Raw genomic sequence first — 19267 nt, forward strand, 5'->3', positions numbered from 1 at the left:
CACATGAAGATTTTTATCGGTGCTCACAATTTACAGTATTGTAGATGTAAACGCAGCCTCCTCATCTGACACCATACTAATATCAATATTAGTCTATCAATTAGTCAATCAATTTTGTATGCTAATTAGAAACAATTATTGCTTTATGGATGAATAATATTATTTATAAGGAAATACAACAACTACCTATAATGTTCAAATAAATGGTAAATGTTAATAAAGTTATTATGTGGTTAACTAAATATTGGCGATGCTTCATTACCATTGCAATACAACTAAAACCAGGTTTAGTCCAATTGAATAGGTAGATAATAGTTATATTTTGTTTACTTCCGTTATAGCCTTATATTCCGCCTCTTTTTGTGTTTAATTGATAAGCAAATGAGCATACCTACCTCGTCATCATAATCAACACGAGGATCTGGATGAGCCGCTACCATCCGGCGAAAACTTCTCAAACATCATTGGAAGAAGAATATAGCTCTCATATCGTTCAGCAAAGAGTAAGGAAAGAAGACGAAGCCAATAATACAAGGAGAATTGAAGTCCCTCTGAGGTTCAAAAATCCATGAGAATAGGATTAGCGATAATTCAAACAATCTTCTGGTTGCTAAAATCTTCAAACTAAACTTTGAATAAATAATAGTTTAAAAAACTAACAAAATACGCTTTTATAGAAAATCCAACTAAAAAATAGAAAATAAATTTGGATTAAAAATAGTGTAAGAAAAAATTATTTTATTGTAAAAAAGCGTTCAATTCTTTTAATATTGAATTGTCATCGGTCCTTAATAAGTACACCAAATTTCGAGTTAATCCGACGTTTTGAAGGGGGTCAAAATCATGTTCAAAGATTCCGTTACATACTAACGTACATACGTCTGAAACAAATTAAAGCGTATTAAAAATATTTCTGTTTTAGATGGCAGCCAACGCAAGCGCTTTAGTAAGGTTAGCAGTGACGATCCTCGCTTGCATCTTGTTACTGCGGCTCACTCGTCGGACACTCGTCATGATTTCTGGCATTGGAACTTCTGTCTGTACTCTGGCGTTGGCCGCCCTACTCGCGCAAGGCCCCGGTACAGGCATCGCGCCGCCAGTCCTGATCCTCGCATACGTTGGCTTCAATACCTTAGGATTCTTTGTACTGCCGGGGCTTATGATAGGCGAATTACTGCCCACCAAAGTCCGTGGGCTCTGCGGAGGCTATATTTTCTGTTTCTTTAATTCATTCCTTTTTGGTTTTACCAAACTTTACCCTGCGATGATGAAGAATATAGGAATAGCGGCTGTCTTTAGTTTCTTCGGTATTTCCGCTGCTCTTGCCACAATTCTACTTTTCCTTTTATTACCAGAGACGAAAGGGAAATCTCTTTTACAAATAGAACAGTATTATCAAAAGCCGAATATATTGTGGCTGTCTCGTAAAAAAACAACCGGTAGTCAAAACGTTTGAGCCATTGTTTATTAGTTAAATAAACTGTGATTGACATATGTTACTTGACATATTATTGTAGGTACTTAAAAATATATATTTGTTGTGATAAACATAACCGCAGTGATATGTCATTAACTTACATAAATATATAAATCGTGGCATATGTTTATTTGCCGCCGTGACCTTAAAGAATATTATATGGTCTTCTCGCATTAAAACTGTATAATAATCTCAAAACTTACTAATTTTAGAGGAGAGTGTTTAAAAGGTTTAAAATGTGATATTTTTAATATTAATCATCTTTGTAACATTTATTTTTTATTTTTTACCAGTTACATTATCTGTCTTTTAAAGTAAGATAAAATTATACATTAATTTTTTGAATAGTAGTCAAAACATAGGTAAACTAAAAAAAACTAAAACTAAACTACGTTCTATTGACAGTTTTTATGAGAAAAATACTGGTGATACCAAATGATTCCGCATATTAATTCAATTTCGAATATTTTTGGAAATGTGTAGTGCACTTTTAATGCGAAAAGACGATGTTAAATCCTATAATGTGCCTTGTTAATTAAATTAATTAATATTTTGACGTAAATATATATCGAGTGTATTACGAAATACATGGTTTAGGGAAATTAAAACCGCAAGCTGATTTGCGTAATTTTCAATTGTAGGGCATGTTGAAAGGCCACAAGGGCCAGAACCACAGTCCTATTTCTGCAAAGGAATTGTTAAATTAATCCTATGCAATAACGACTTCGACCTTGTGTCTCTAGTCTGAAGGTGAACAACGGAATTCAGATTATGATCTCTATGCGCTTTATAAAAGGCGTGACCTTATCACCCTATTTGACCTAAAAATAAGTTGACAAACAACATTTGAAGTTCCAGTAAAAACTTACACTAGATAAGAGAGCTTATCAGCAAATCTGTGGCAAAGAAATACCTACAACATTATTTGGGAATAGCAAAGTATACATTTTTAGATATTTGTGTGTTGATATATACATTTGCATCTAAAGCTTGAGATAACTTATCAGCGAAACTTATATTGCATAACGCACATAAATGATGGAACATAAAACGTTTAAATTCATAGAAATAAGATTATGATCTTACATCATTATATATTATGTCCATGATATATTAACTATATATTTTGTGATATCTCTACGATTTTACATATGAATGGAAAAAAATATGTTGCTAAACTTATAGGTACGTGTGTAACACCAAAAATATAGTAAAATATATAATTTTGTATGTAAAGGCATTTAAAGACGTGTATCTGTGATTAAATCAGTAACGTTGTCCTACTGTATTATGTACCGAAGCACAACTTTATACTGTAAGTAGTATTATTGACAATGAATCTTCTATGACACAAGTTATTCGAATGTTACAAAGATTTGAATAAAAGTATTAAATTTACCATGCATATTTTTTATTTTCACAACTTACGAGAAATTTACCTCCATCAAATTTTGATTTATATAATTTTCAATATTTTTTTTGTTGCTTAGGTGAATGGTCGAGCTCACAGCCCACCTGGTGATAAGTGGTTACTGGAACCCATAGACATCTACAACGTAAATGCGCCACGCACCTTGAGATAAGTTCTAAGGTCTCAATGTAGTTACAACGGCTGCCCCACCCTTCAAACCGAAACGCATTACTGCTTCACGGCTGAAATAGACAGGGAGGTGGTACCTACCCGTGCGGACTCACAAGAGGTCCTACCACCAGTAAAAATACTATTTATAGTACTATTTATAGAAATTCTCAACAACAGATACATGATGTCAAATTTAAATACATATCACAATAAAATTACTATCCGTGTTTATGTCTACGATAACATTCAATATGAACTAATGTTTAGTTATCTTATCAATCAAAGGTTAAGGACTCAAGTATGATATCAACCCACTTAAATCTAGCGACGTAAAACTTATCGTAAAATGGTACTATTATTTTGCGTCAGTGCCCCTTACTGTTGGCTCTTTGTCGCGGCCAGCTCTGACTGATGTTGGCGTTAAATTATTATAAAAATTTGAAATCTCTCATTTAGTCTGTTAGGCCTGCTCAGCGCGGAAATACTAGGAGACAAGAAGCTCCCATATTGTCTTGGCACATGTATTCTATGGCAAGTATAGTAGTGAGAGATTAGTTAGTTTTCCGGGAATTATGGATGCGCCGGCACAAGAGGTGTAACGTAGATTAAGACATATGCAGAGGTAGATAGCGGAATGACTGAGCCTCTTATACTGCCGATGTCCACGAGCGGAAATAAGCTACACGCTATCAGTTGTGCCATATACATCGAGCGCTACAAAAATAGATCAGCTCGGACTTCTACTGAACATAGTTCAAATTTTGGACAACATGGCGAAATGTAAAGACCATTGCTAATACAAACAAATATCGCAACAATTTACTGGTGGTAGGACCTCTTGTGTGTCCGCGCGGGTAGGTACCACCACCCTGCCTATTTCTGCCGTAAAGCAGTAATGCGTTTCGGTTTGAAGGGTGGGGCAGCCGTTGTAACTATACTGAGATCTTAGAACTTATATTTCAAAGTGGGTGGCGCATTTACGTTGTAGATGTCTATAGGCTCCAGTAGTACCTAAATAAATAAAGATCACAAGTTTTACTCGCAGCTTCGCGATGTCAAGGAAAAGCGTTTTTTTTTTCTAGTCTCACGTCATTTTTCTAAAGATAATAAAACAGTTTCCCGTGGGAATGACATATATTTTCAGGATAAAAATTGGCACTGCTGATCTAAAACTATCCTTTTATGACAATCCGTTGCTTCGTTTGGACGTGAAACGACACTTTGACGTTCATAATATTACATCGATATATTACCACATGGTAATAATATGTGGTAATATATCCATGTAATATTAGTTTAATATGAATTATTCTAAGGCGAAGGGAACGAACGTTGACACTTGTCTCCTTAGTCTTCCACCACTTTCCTCTATTTTTCTTACCAAATAATATTCAATTGTTAGCGTTTATTGAGCTCGTTTCATGCGAAACAAACGCCGACTGAACGACGCACCGGTGAATGAGTTGATATTAATTTGACCAACGCGATCTCCTCCCGATATGCGATTACATATTTCCGCACAATACACGTAATCAATCGCAAAAAAAAAAGGTGCGATGTGAAAGAAGTGAAACTTCTGCGTACTATTGTTCTTCATTTTTCATCCTTAAATCAAATTTCTCTTGTATAAGAGAATGCTGTGTATAAGAGAAACGACCTAGCTCGCTTTGTCATTTCCCTCTCCAGGGTCGAGTGGTTCGCGAGACGGTTTCTCTATTTTCTCAGTCTCACTCGTCCTAAATTGTATCTTTTCTCTCTAAGCGTAACGAATCTGTCGCGAGTTAAATTTTACTCTCAACGCGCCTAAAGAAGTTTCACTTCAAAAAAGTCCCTTTGCGATGGTTATTATATAATTGCACGAAAAATAATACAACAAGTGTTCATTCATTTATTCATTTATTAATTCATTTATTACGATGAGGTCGTGCTTGGTAGCCGCTGGTACAAATGAGGTCTGGTGGCGCAGCCAGGACACACGTGCAGCGTGGCCGTCACCGCGCCCTCGCACTCCCAGCAGTAGTACTCTTTACATCGGGGACAACGATGTATCTACAAACAAAAATTTATATATTCAAAAATCGACTCTATTGCTCTTAGAATAACTTCTACACACACACACGCAAGTTTTCGTCGTTAATGAATGCTCGGTATGAAAATTTTATTTTAGAAATATTAATACAATTACGTTAAAACGAAACATGTAGACTATTTACAGGAAAGGCAGATAAAAAATGTGAGACATGTAACATACCTTCTTGTCTATATCGGTGAAGGTTCTTAAGCATCCAAAACAATACTGCGCCTGGCCATCATTATCTAATTCTTCATAAGGTTCCACTGGAAACAGGTGATGGTATGATCTACAATAAGATTAGAAATTATGAAAATCGATTTACAATTACAAACACGAATAAAATTAAACCTGCAAAAAATTATAAGTTTACTATGTAAATCTGCTGCAGAGCATTTTCAAATTCAAAACTAGAATATACTTGGATGTCCTCCGGTCAGTATATCGGTGTTCAAACCACCCGGTAAGGGAAATATAGGGGGAGAAACTATAGGTCAACCATTTATTTTAGGGCCTTTTTTTTCTACGTATGCTGAAGGCCTTGAGAGACTATTTCAGCTTCACCCTGACGTGTAGGTGAGATCACGGAGCTCAAACCGGAAGTATTGCTAACACTGGCCTTAGCAATAACAGTGATTCGCATAATCTACCACCGGATCGGAAACGCGACCCACTGAGAAGATCCGGCGAGAAACTCAGTGGGCTGTGTCTGAAGGTTAATTTACCGGTGACCGGGCAGGCCCATGATCTTCTGTGCTCATCTACAGCAATATAAGACTTTATCTCGTAAAACAAATATCGTTTGAAGAAAGGGGTCGTTTGACAGATGTACCTTGCAAGATGTGGTGCTGATGCGAGTGTCAGGCCGCAGGTGCGACACTGAGCTGGCAACGAACAATACTTGGAGCGGCACTGCGGACACAGGTGACCCTCGCCGCCTATACCTTCGCCTTCCTCCAAATGACTGAACAAAAATAAGAGTTTAAAAAAAATAAAAACGATGCGCGTGCAACTTGGTGCACGTGAATGAAGTGAAGCTTCTTATTCCATGAGTAATATTGTGTTTTTTTTTCATTTCTCATCCTTAAATCAGATTGCTCTTGTAATAAGGAATGCTGTGTATAAGAGATGCGACATCTTCATCATTACATATATAGGTAAGGATATACGTATATAGGTATTTTTTTTAAATACTTCATTAAAATATTGGACGCTACTCGTTGGTAACGCCCTGGCTGTAGCAGGTATACAACGCGCAAGCGTTCGAGTGCCACGGATTCACTCTCGCTCTGTCTCTTTCTATTCCATGGTAGCGTTAAAAGTTTAACGCAAACTTGTTGGAAGTCGCATTAGAAGTTTCACTTCAAAACGTAAAGGAATAACACCGTGTAATAAAAATCAAACCCGCAAAATTATAATTTGCGTAATTACTGATGGTAGGACCTCTTGTGGGTTCGCACGGGTAGGTCCCACCACGCTGCCTATTTCTGCCGTGAAGCAGTAATGCGTTTCGGTTTCAAGGGTGGGGCAGCCGTTGTAACTACACTGAGACCTTAAAGCTCATATCTCAAGGTGGGTAGCGGCATTTACGTTGTAAATGACTATGGACTCCGGTAACCACTTAACACCAGGTGGGCTGTGAGCCACACATCTATAAAAAAAATAATAATAATAGTAATAATAAGTCCCTAAAAGCCTCTCAAAACATCTCGAGAGGCTTGGTCTCAACGAAAAGTCGGTGGTGGCCCAAATGCAAAAAGCAGTCTTGCTCGACAATGCCCGGATAGTTTGCCGGTTTCTCTCCCAATAGTCCCTAACGCTCCGGCCAATTGTTGCCCACCTCGCCGGTGTGTCTTGCCGTCTTCCCAGGCGAGGCAGTGTTTAATACACATAATAATAATAACAATAACACTCATTCCTTACCATCTTCACCATAGCCTTAAATTAATCACTCTCAAACAAAATCTCTAATTAACCCTCCAAAAAGCCGCTATTTTAAACACCTGCCGAATCGTGAGGAAGTTTATGCAGGTTGACGATAACACACCAACATTAACATCAAGCAATTAGCACTTGGCTTACGCCCGTGCTACCATGAAATTACCGGCTCCGCCGAGAAAAGTGGTCGATAAAAATAATAACACTACAGACAAACGCATTTCATGAAAGTTTAGATTTACGCTAAGCGTTTCTTTCGTTCTTTCTCAAGTTTTAAAATTTAAGCAAGACACGGAACTCACCACATACAAACAGTAATAGGTGGATCGACATTAGCCCCTGGGTCGGCTTGTTCCTCGAGCGGCGTTGAATGCGGGAAGCCCATCTTCACCAGGCCCGCGTCCAACGAGCGGGCGCGGGGCGGCGGCGACGTGTACTCTAGTAGCAGTGACTGGTAGTGACAATCGTCTAATACCACCTAAAAACATATTATGTACATCGTTAGCAAATTGGCTTACTAACAAAAAAAAAATTAAGAAGTAAATAAAAGAACTATGTATGTACTTTTGTTTTTAAACCTGAGTTTAACAGTCATGCTTTAATACCTTTTATATTGTACACTTTTCCCCTCTTATGCATCGTATTTCTCTCTGCTAATGGTTTGCTGGAAGAAAACTCATGAATGAGTTAAGCTCGCCTTTGTAGGTACATAGTATTTAGACATTCTTTTTAATCTGTTTTTATTGTATTTTCTCTTTTGTGTACAATAAGTATAAATAAAATAAATAAATACTTATTAACAAAAATATACATTTATTATTTTAAGAAAAAATATTTTTTTTTTATATTATGTACATACATAATTATTTTAGAAAAATGGTAAATAAAATATTGAGGTTATTCAATTGGTCTCGCATAATACTCTTCTACTGGAATCTCGATAAACGCACCTCCACATGCACGTACACAGAACAACAACCGCAGTCTCACAGAAAGAAATAAAGAGAAAGAGTAAAGTAGCATGGAGGACTTTTTTTCTTGCGTGATAATTTCTACAAGGCATATTCTATCACAACATCAATAACAAATTCCGTAACTATAACATTTTATATCAAATAGTGGGACAGAAAAAGAGTCCTTAGCGGCTAGTTCAAAAATAAAAGCAGTCTTAAATAAGCTCTTTTTAATAACAATGCTTACATACAAAAGCGAAACTGCGAAATTATCAATAGAGAATAGCTTACACCATAATCTCCATTAGTGTCTTGACACATTTTTTTGCAAATCCGCACTTCAGCAGCTAGACCAATAACAGAACATCTAATTCCATCTGTTTTTAGTGTCTACAAAAAGATAAAAATAATTAAATATCTAATCTAATAAATAAATATTATCTCACAGTATAGTTTATTTTAGGTTATTGAAACAAACAAAACTTTCATTGAAATACCAAGTTTTGGATTTAAAATGCTAACACAACATTATTAGTATTACTTGCCATATAAAGTGGAGAAGTCTGTCTCAATTGATCGTCAATGGCGCAGGTCACCAGTGGACATCAGCAATGCAAAGAACTTGTTAAAGCTAAACAAAAACTGAGCTTTATGGAGTGTCGTGGAACCATGTTAAATATCTTTACGGATTTCTATTTTAACAAATCTGTGGTGATCAACAAAAGTAAAATAAGGCATTTCAATAATCAAAACTGTCTTACTTCTATGGTAGTGTTTATATCACTTGGATCGCAAGTTGTAAGGGATGCGAAAAGCACTAGTAATTCTCTTGACGCGTGTCCAGGCAGAGGCCTTAGGATTCGCCCAGCCAGCTCTAGCGTATTTTGTAATGATGGCTCTCCAGTCAGCGGAGTGTTGGATAAACTGTTTAGAGAACTTTTTGTTTTATTTTTTCAAATAACTAAAAGCTTTTGTTTATATGACATATTTAATTGATTTTTCTATCATTTTTCGATAAAACTATTAATGTCAAGTTAATAAAAGTAATATATTGAAATTAATAAATACAACAATAATTTAATACTTGCCCTTGTATGGCTTTAATGTGTTTCCGGACATTTCCAGATAGGTCAGTTATTTTCTCAGCTCTCTTATTCTTCATTGCTATTAAACCAAGCTGACTGAGAGGATTCTGGTCAAAAAACTCTTCAACAAATTTCTCGAGCAACTAGAAATATACACAGATTAAACTTATTAAATAAAATTGTATTTATAGCTTCATTAGAACATGATTTCTTCTCACTAATGGGGGTACACCCTACGTCTCGCAAACATTTGTGACCATGGAGCTGTTATATCATGGCCTATGCTGTCTATCTGTGAAGAATATTAACTATGCCCATGATGAAGTTCAAACACTGTTAAATATTATTATAGTATTTACAAATTGCATGCAAAAAAAATCAGCCAGCTGACAAAACAAAGGCATAGATGGTATACAAGTAATTATAGTTATATAGATATAGAAATATGACAGAGAAACAAAATCAATTGGTTAAACACTGAAGGACTGCTTTGTAACTTTTCTGAGTAAACTACTCCAGTTGTCCGTATTGCAAAAAAGAATGGAGACATTCATCTCTATTGAAATGAACTGAATACAATTAATCAAGCTACAGAGTTAGCCAATGGCCACTGCATATGAAGTGTTAGCCATGATATCTGGATGTCAACTTCCAACCTTTATGCTTCTACTCAAATGGTAGTTACAATACAAAGACACCAGGTATATCTAATAAACTTTAAACTACTTAATAGCATACAGCTCAGCCTCTAGCAGTTTATGAAGGTAAAAGATATTTCTTTACCTTCAATGTGCACAGAAACCGTGAAGGTTTCAAATCTTGGGAGCTCATAGCCTCAGAACAATCTATGGCTAAAAGTAAATGCCTCATCATGCCAAGTCTGACTGGACCTTTACGAGGAGCAGCTGCTTTACGTGCTGCTTTCTGGGCAAATTCAGCCACCAGGCTTTCAACCAACCCATCTTCATCTTCTTTAATAGCCTCCCTACACATAAATATTTAATTTATGATTCAATAGACACATAACATATATGTTAAAAACTGTAAAACTAAAGAGTAATCAGAGTAAATTAAAGTATTATGAAGAATTTTCAAAAACAAACTTGTAATTACACTTTATTTTTATAACATATATTCATTATTTTTTAGAATATGGTGAAATCATAAGGTTAAAGTTAAAGATTTCCAGTAATTTGCTGTGTGTAGGCCTCATTGAATTTGTAATGGTGGCCCAAGATGATCGCTCGTCGTGTTTGTTAATATCTGAACAGGTTTTATTTAGTTTATCTGTAGTTTAGCAAAATAAAAAATAGGCTCTCTGTATAACTGTCATTACTGGTGGTAGGACCTCTTGAGAGTCCGCGCGGGTAGGTACCACCAACCTGCTTATTTCTGCCGTGAAGCAGTAATGCGTTTCGGCTTGAAGGGTGGGGCAGCCTAACTATACCTGAAATCTTAGAAGTTATGTCTCAAGGTGGTTGGCGCATTTACGTCGATATCTATGGGCTCCAGTAACCACTTAACATCAGATGGGCTGTGAGCTCGTCCACCCATCTAAGCAATAAAAAAAACTTAATAATAATAGACTACTTTGCAATCGCATTTGCCTGTTACCACATTACAGTATCTATCTATCATCAGCCCGCAGACGGCGACTGCTAGATATAAGCTAAGACCCGCCAAAACGACCAGTCCTGCACTGCTAAGATTTTGCAGATTCCAGCCACATTCAACAATACAGACAATAGTATGTTCTATTCAATAGTATGCATGAAAGACATTAACGAGTCTTTCAGGAAAAGGTAAAAAAATAATTTAAATTGATTCATTAACGTTAACTGTTTCTATATTTGATTTTTAATAAAATGGAAGTTCGCTTTGAAAGGTTAGCCTTGTGTATTTACAAACAAATAAACGTAAATAAATAAACATAATAACAATACAACTATAAATTTTCTAACCAAGTTTTTTCATAACCAGTTTCCCATCGATACTCTTTAGGGTCATCTTCATCAGCCATTATTAATTATTTACTAAAATTTAAAGTTTAAAATCAACTTTTATTTGCATTTCAAGGTTTATCAATCAAGTGCTAGGTGCTAGGTATGTATGTTTTTTAAGGGGTTTTATGACCTGGTAACTAAGACCTTTAAGTCATGTCTTATTTTAATTGAAATTCTTATTTTTATGAAAAATGTTAATATGGAGTGAATGAAATGAAATGAAGATAATTAATTTGAGACATTAATCAACTGGGATGAAATTAAATGAAATGTAATCTCAGTAAAATGGTGGTCATTTATTGAGATTTTTTCAGTGGACTTTTTGGAGGATCCCGAGAAGTTACATCCAGCGACTTTGTTCTATTTTCCCACATTTGTGCACTTTCACAGATATTAAACAGTTAATAAACCACCATTATTACACATTTCAACCCGAAGAAACACTAAATAGACCAAATAAAACAAATCACACAACTTCAGTCCTCGCGTTCCAGCTAAAAAGTCTAGGTATGTATGTCCATGGAGTTCCAATTACGAAGTCCCATTTAACAGATATCAAATACTAGTAAATACCGCTTTATTCGATACTCGACGATATTGATCTTCGATTACTTTAACGAACAAATTAAAATCGTATTGACAGAAAAAGGATTAGCATCCAATAATAAAACTTTGTTTTTTAAATTTAGTTAGATAATATTACATGATATTTTTATCAAGATGGAACTTATTCATCATCAATAGCCGAAATCGATATTTCTATACAGGCGTTTTTTTTTATCCTACCTAAGCTGATAGCCTTGAGATGCTATTTCAGCGTCGCCTTAGCTAGTAGGTGAGCTCATGGGGCTCAAGCCTGATGACGTTGCTAATACGAACCCTAGCAAGAGCCGTGCTTCGCAGAATCTACCGCCGGATCGGAAACGCGACCCACTGAGAAGATCCGGCGAGAAACTCAGTGGGCTGATCTAAGGTTTAATTTACTCGTCGAGCCCTTCGTCGCAAGCGACGGGTTCGACGAGAACGGTGACCGGTGCTTGAGTAAAAGCACCGTTAGTGGATCGGGAAAATCCGAAATGACGTGTTTGGGGCGACGTCGACTGCTTTCCATTCTTTCCGCAGGATCGGGAATGTAGTTACCGGCGGCCACGATGAGAGGGTTCTCGTGTCGTGCCGCTTTATCGAAGTGGCGCATCGACGCCGACTGCAAATACTTATTGATGGACTCTAAGGCCAGGTCGTCATGGAGGTCGACGTTCCTGACGAACCACGGGGCTCCGACGGGTATCCCGCAAAAACGGGATTGAATAACTTGGAATGATTTTAAGCGAGTGCGGGCCGCGTGAGCGAACACTACACTTGCATGACGGGGCGTATGCAAGTTTTGTAGAGCGTCACCTTATTTCTAAGGGACATTTTACTTCGCCTGCATATCATCGAGTAGAGGCGTCCTAGTGTGAAGGCGGGGGCGGAATGTCACCCTCGACAGAAGGATACCTAGTCGGGAGTGGGATTCAGGCGATAAAAACACAAGGTATTTATTATAATTTGGTTATCTATGATGGTATCGATATGTGTGTCTCTGTTCCAATCAGCGAAAAACTAATTTTTTGTTCGTAAAACCTAACCTTCCTAATTCGCGGCAGTAGCACTATCACAAGCTTTTTGCAACAATGACAGCATTTTGTTTGCAGTAAATGGTGGGCTCAGTGGTGGATTTACACTAGGGGCAGTCGCGTAGTCGGGGCAAGTGCCCAGTGCGGCAATTTTTTAGGGCGGCAAAATTTTGGAAGTAAAATTTTTGAAATTAATTCTATTAATTAATCATTTTCTGTTTAATTGATAATACAAAAAATTGAATTCATCCATTATTTGTGAATTATAATTTTGGCACTTTAGGTAAAAATTCATAATCAAAATTATTTAGTCAATTTATTTCCTTGAACATTTAAAATAATAATCGATTTTTCCATTTTCTGGACTTAAAGAAATTTAATTTTTTTTTTCATTTAATATTTATGAGTCACCCTTAGTGCAAAATTTATAATTGTTAGAAAAAAAACAAATATTTATTTATGTTTTTGGAATATATAACATATGATAAAGTTTCTGCAAGAAATTACTTATTTAATTTTGAAAAAAATAGTTATAAACTATAATTTTTGGTAAAATTCCAGTATTGGGGCGGATTTTTTGCCCAGGAGCGGAGTCTAAATCCGGCCCTAAGTGGGTCGATATTTTTACGAGCCGCAATCTAAAATAAAGGTTTACGTGTTAATATAGCAACAGATAAAATATTAAAATAGGTAAAAATAAATTATTAAATACATTTATTTAAATCCTTACCTTTAATTTGCGCCCAAATAGATTCTATGGCATTGCATTGACAATAGTAGGGTGGAAGGCGCATTACATTGTGTCCGGCTTCCTTAGCCATTTCGTCCAATACCTATTTTGGTCTTACAATTTTCGTTAACACGGAGTCATTCCTAAGTCGCAAAAGTAATTTTAATTGTGGTATCTTCATTTGCAAAAAAAGATAAAAGAGAGATTAATTGCATTTTAAAAACAGCTCATAAATATTTGTGTAATTTTTTTGAAACATTTAATTAGACTGAATTTCGGCTATCGTCGTAATTAAGACCCGTTTTTACTGCTAAAATTAAATTAATATTAAATGTCAACAGCAACACTATTAACTTCCTACAGCAGAAAAGAAAAAAAAGTGAATCGATTATTTTCATTTTTTATCTGTAGTCTATACTACAATTTTGTCGACCGCTCTGAAATTAAGGGACGCTATTTCGCGCTTTTTCATTTATTTTTATTGTAATTTCGTTCTAGTTTTAGCTCGATTATAAGTAAAATCTATCGCCCAACATTAAGAATAGCCCTTGATTGAAGCTCGGCTCATAAATCGAGTTATTTTTGTAGAAAATGTCAGGGATAGCAAGTGCACGTTTAGCTGAAGAACGGAAAGCTTGGCGTAAGGACCATCCCTTTGTAAGTTTTTGTTTGTTGAAAACACATTGATTTATGTTTTCGTAAATAAATAAGCTATTCATCTATTTCAGGGTTTTGTCGCGAGGCCTATGAAGAATCCAGATGGTTCATTGAATTTAATGACTTGGGAATGTGCGATACCTGGTAAAAAGGGGGTTAGTATTTCTATATCGTGAAAACTTCTTGTTTCTTATTGATGCAGTTTTAAAGTTATTGAGTTTAAGCATAGTAAATTACGGTAGTAGAAGTTCTAAAACTATAACCGGTTTTTCTTTTTAGACTCCATGGGAAGGTGGGCTGTATAAACTACGTATGATCTTCAAAGATGATTATCCATCAAGTCCTCCAAAATGCAAATTTGAACCACCACTGTTCCACCCCAATGTGTATCCATCAGGTACGGTGTGCTTGTCACTGCTTGATGAAGAAAAAGATTGGCGTCCAGCAATCACAATAAAGCAAATTTTGTTGGGTATTCAAGATCTTCTCAATGAGCCTAACGTAAAAGATCCAGCGCAAGCTGAAGCCTACACAATTTATTGGTAAGTTAAACATAAACATTTTCAATACCCGTATTGCATTTAAAGAACTGTTATGTTTTATAATGTTTAATTTTGTAAAAATTGAATTTTTTTGTAATATATGTATTTGTTATATTACTGAAAATATATCACGAAACTATCCACATATTGTGATACTAATATTTAATTACTGTGACCTACAAAACTTGTATGCCTCAATATTAAATAAAATTTTATTGTTACAGTCAAAATCGGCTAGAGTATGACAAGCGAGTAAGAGCGCAGGCACGTGCAATGGCTGCTGCTGAGTAAATATCAGAATGGGACAATGGAGCGTTAATGAGCTAAGCCATTGCCTAAAAAGCAGTATAAATGTGAAGACAGGAGATTAAAACAGCAACACTACGCTATTTTGGAGATTGTGCTATAACATTATCTTCATGGTATTTTCCAGTTCCAAAAGTATTTAATCCACACAGTACGCAGTGATGGTTTAAACTATAGATTTAAGTAATTTTGAAGTAAATGCAAGTTTTTAATAACAGACCAAATCAACACTATGCTAATGTTAGTTATTTTAATTCTGGAAAATTTTGAAGCCATTATGAATTCATCATTTTATGGCTAACTTGTATTTATTTATTTGTTAAGTTAATAACAGAAATGTTAACAAGCAAAAAGCATCAAAGATTTTAATTACAACCGAATATACAAACATGTTGCTGTAATTCTCAAAATATACGGTTACATTTCGAATCTATGTTATTTTAAAATATTTTTGTATCTTATGTTAGACTTAATGAACAATAAATATTTAAATTCTACAATTTACTGTGTATTTTTAAGTTAAAATTTTTTCAGATTATTTTCACAATCATTCACTATTCAAAGTCAGCGCTTTCTAATCAGCCGTTCAGAGTAACTATTTGGAAAACAAATAATTCATAACTTTATTTATTTATCAAAATGGTTAGTTGACATCAGATATTTCATTTCACATGCTGATATTCATTAAAGTTGGGAGTTAAACAAATATTTGTTTTATTCCAGCTTAAACGCAATCATTATTTAGTTTGATGACAGATATAATTAAAAATTAGCTACAAAAACCTCCATCTAGTAGTGAATAGGCACCTCAAAATACAAAAGGTGAGAGACAGGCGAACTATACGATCACGACCCAACTAGTTTTAAGTAATAACTGAAACTATTTAATATGGTATTTTCTATTATTAGAACCCATTGAACTTGCCAAATAATGCCAGGACTAACTTAGAGATATGAGTTCGAAGACTTGATTTTGTTATACGAGTTTAAGGGACGCCCACCCCATAGATTATACACTTAATAACCCATTTTCAAATCAACAACCAATTAGTCCTTTTCCGCAATTTCGAATATGCGACGGTCCCTCAACATATCGCCGCGCACTAAAATGCAGTTTTCTAGACAGTGTGGGTCAACGAACTCGCAGCCTACCTGGTGTTAATTGGTCATCGGAGCCCATAGACATGAACATCGTAAATGCTACTACCCACTTTCAGACATGAGTACTGTCGTAAAAAGTACCCTTTGAATCGTAATGCATTATTGCTTCTCGGCAGAATTAGGCGGGGTGGTGGTATCTACCTGTGAGGGCTCACAAGACGCCCTACCCACAATCCACAAGTAATTACGCAAATTATATTTTTTGCGAGTTTGATATTATTATACGATGTTAATCCTCTTCATCGAGGAAGCCAATCGTGAACATTTTTGAAATAAGTTTTTCATCAGAAAAATTGGTACCGCATACGGTCGTATTATCCCGCAGGCCATGACGACTTTAAAATTATAAAAAATGACCAGCTATACGTAGCTGACGACATAGAGCCTGACAAATTATAATAAATACATAAAAAATTATGGTTGACGCTCGCCTAGTGCCCACCAGTCAAATACCTACAGTCCGCGCGCGAGCTCCGAGGATTCGTGGGCTGAGGAAGCGGGCGGGCGTGCACCGCGCCCGACCGTCGCTTCATACCCCGCACTCTCCCACTACTAGTGTCGACCTTAACATGAGAGTGCGCTTACTGACTCGTTGTTTTTAATTTTGCGATAGCAATGTTAATTACGTGTGTTTTTAGTATAGTCTTACACTTATAAGTATTGTTGTTTGCAAGCTATATAATTTGATGAGAAAGGAATGGCGAGCACTAGCATAATAACCATGTCTTAGTATTAGAGGAATATTACTAGCAAAAGGATGGCTTAATGGAGGATGTTGTCGAATCATTTATTATTGAAGTACGTGAGGAGAGTGACATCAAGAGGAGAGTACATCAAATTCTTCAACTACTGATTAATCTGATTGCGAGAGTAATTAATAAGATTTCACGTTCATTTTGTTCAATAAGTATCAGTTCATTAAATTAAATTCATACGTGATCAGTTGTTTTTTTTTATTTTATTTCAAGTACATAATACCCTCATAAAACTATTTTATAATTTACACTCGCACGGAGGCTTAAGATGTGTTAGTATCGATAGCGCAATATCGACTAATTACAACACTAGCTCATTACGTCAACATTCCTTAAAAATCCTCGGAGCTCGCGCGCGGACTGTATTTTGTTAAATTTTATGTCATGTTTTTACCGAAATATATTTTATTATTTTAATATATTTACATAGTAAATTTGTTGTAATTAATGTGCATTGTAATTGTTTCTGTAATAAGCAATTATATTGACTTTTTTACACAAAAAGTAACAAAATTTTGTTTATACTGTGGAACGGAACGTGAAATGACGCATTTATTTATGGCGTCTTTTTATCTGTCTCTGTAATAAACTAACTTTTTATATAAATTTTAAATATAAAACAGTAAAATTGCTCGTGTTTTGGAAATAAAACTGCAAACATATTCGAAAAATATCGAAAACCGAATCAGAGCACCCACATTCCACCTGGTCTTGTCTGCCCTACCCCTAGAGTGTATATAAAAAACCGGAGACGCGGAGGGATAATGGTGCAGGGGGTAAACTCTTACCCCCCTCCCTCGCCCCACCCCCACCCCGACCCAAAAATCGACGGACCCAAAAGGAAAGTTTAAGCCTATTTTCAAATATAAGTAAATTTAAACAAGATTTTTTGCTGAAGTGAAAACACCGCCATGACAACGTCGATGACAGTATACTGTACTGTAAACATAGACCTATATAGTAGGGACACGACATATTGTTCTATACGTACAATTGCTTATATAAATAGCACCCATTTTGAAGGCACATATATAAACATATATCTATCTCGTTTTTACTCAGCACTTTAACTCGCAGGAAAACAATATAACAGTATTTCAGTGCGTACATAAAATGAAACATGAATATACGTAAATATCTCCGTCACCGTCTAATGAGGCCGAAAATCCGCCATGTTTAGCGCGCCAAATGTCATTGTCACGTCAGTTCGGCCGTCTGTTTTGGGTTGTACATTATTTATTGACTTTGATATCGATTTAATATGATTGATTATATAAAATTTCATAATTTATTATGCTTAAAACATACAAAAATAATAATTAAAACGTATTTTATAGGATCTCAAGAAAGTCGATGCCCTAAAACTATTATCTATATGTATTTAAATTCATTATGGAGCCCTCATCCGAAAAATCCATTTTTCGGTCGGAATCTATTGATCATGACACTAATCATAAATACCACTTTAAAATATGTCATCAAAACATATTTAGACATTCTGTTTAGATATTTCGGGAAAAAGGCTACCGACAAAATCTCTTCGGAACTATTTAAATAAAATAGTTTTATTCCGCAGTGAGTAAAACACTATTGTAAATTTGTTAAATATTTAATAATTAAATGATTTTAGAGAGGAAGTCACAAGGAATGACGTTTTTAATTAATGAATAAATGTTCTGTAGGTGTTTTTTTTTTCACGCGGTCCCTTGATAAGTTTAAAATTTGAATCACTCTTAAGCGAAAGTGATTCAAATGGTGCGGCGCACCTTCCTTGGGGTGCGCTGCGGTAGTATGTTACAGACTTTAGAGTCAGCAAAACAATTAAAATAGATTGTAATAGTCTAAGAAAAACACGTACTTAAAATACGATAACATTTAGCATGCTAGAAATGGGCTGATGGCTTTGAACTACGCCATATCTTTATGTTTTGCGACAAACGACAATTTTATAAAATCAGTGTAGCAACTTTTAAAAATCATTATATCGTTTACTTGGCAAATTCGAAGGACGAACTTGTCTTTGATTTGACCCATCTAAATCATATCATATTTGCACATAACAATACACCTACTTACTTCCCATTAAAGTATAAATTCTACAAATAAGTAATACTCAACAATATTTAAAATAAAATGAGCCAAGATCGTTTATCGATAAAACCTGATAACATTGAAATCTTTTGTACAGCACTAAAGCCGCCATGTTTTGTGGCCAGATGACGTCACACTGGCGCGAATTTTTGGTTGACGTTTCATTTCCATAGGTTTCCTACTTCATTGACTGTAAAGGAACGGCTTGGCAGTATACTAATTTGACGTCACACTTTACAGTGCTCGCAGTGCAAATCGGAACATACCAGAAGTGTAACAGCTTATGGCGCTGTTTTTAAA

The 19267-nt window shown here is 35.5% G+C and overlaps 3 protein-coding genes across 3 annotated transcripts in view; 2 read left to right on the top strand and 1 right to left on the bottom strand.

The window, feature by feature from the left end:
- The window catches only part of LOC101744194 (facilitated trehalose transporter Tret1), a 38831-nt gene extending 35956 nt beyond the window's left edge, over nucleotides 1-2875 (top strand). Inside the window, exon 7 of the mRNA XM_004932036.5 lies at nucleotides 923-2875. Within this exon, the coding sequence (XP_004932093.1) occupies nucleotides 923-1456 (534 nt within the window). The 3' untranslated portion in view covers nucleotides 1457-2875. The remainder of the gene's footprint in view (nucleotides 1-922) is intronic.
- A 2063-nt stretch (nucleotides 2876-4938) lies between these two features.
- Nucleotides 4939-11613, bottom strand: LOC101744339 (general transcription factor IIH subunit 2). Its single transcript, XM_004932037.4, has 9 exons — nucleotides 11068-11613; nucleotides 9890-10091; nucleotides 9110-9249; nucleotides 8783-8945; nucleotides 8313-8411; nucleotides 7371-7546; nucleotides 5963-6094; nucleotides 5311-5419; nucleotides 4939-5108 (listed from the first exon to the last, which is right to left on the bottom strand). The coding sequence occupies exons 1-9, from the start codon at nucleotides 11124-11126 to the stop codon at nucleotides 4971-4973; spliced, it is 1218 nt and encodes a 405-aa protein (XP_004932094.1). The 5' UTR covers nucleotides 11127-11613; the 3' UTR covers nucleotides 4939-4970.
- Nucleotides 11614-13879: 2266 nt separating this feature from the next.
- Nucleotides 13880-15456, top strand: LOC732943 (ubiquitin-conjugating enzyme E2). The gene is given in 4 exon segments (NM_001046942.1): nucleotides 13880-14112; nucleotides 14184-14267; nucleotides 14392-14654; nucleotides 14879-15456. Coding segments are annotated over 4 exon segments (480 nt in total). The 5' UTR covers nucleotides 13880-14046; the 3' UTR covers nucleotides 14946-15456.
- The last annotated feature ends 3811 nt before the right edge of the window (nucleotides 15457-19267 follow it).

The sequence above is a fragment of the Bombyx mori genome, chromosome 8 (genome assembly GCF_030269925.1).
Source record: "Bombyx mori chromosome 8, ASM3026992v2".
Classification (NCBI taxonomy): Eukaryota; Metazoa; Arthropoda; class Insecta; order Lepidoptera; family Bombycidae; genus Bombyx; species Bombyx mori.

Bases quoted from the DNA above. Each gene is read 5' to 3' on its own strand.
- LOC101744339 (XM_004932037.4), bottom strand. From the start codon at position 11,126: ATGGCTGATGAAGATGACCCTAAAGAGTATCGATGGGAAACTGGTTAT. The intron at 8,946-9,109 runs GCAAGTATTAAA...TTCTCTAAACAG, and splicing joins CACATTAAAGCCATACAAGG to TTTATCCAACACTCCGCTGA. The intron at 8,412-8,782 runs GTAAGACAGTTT...ATCTTTTTGTAG, and splicing joins ATATAAACACTACCATAGAA to ACACTAAAAACAGATGGAAT.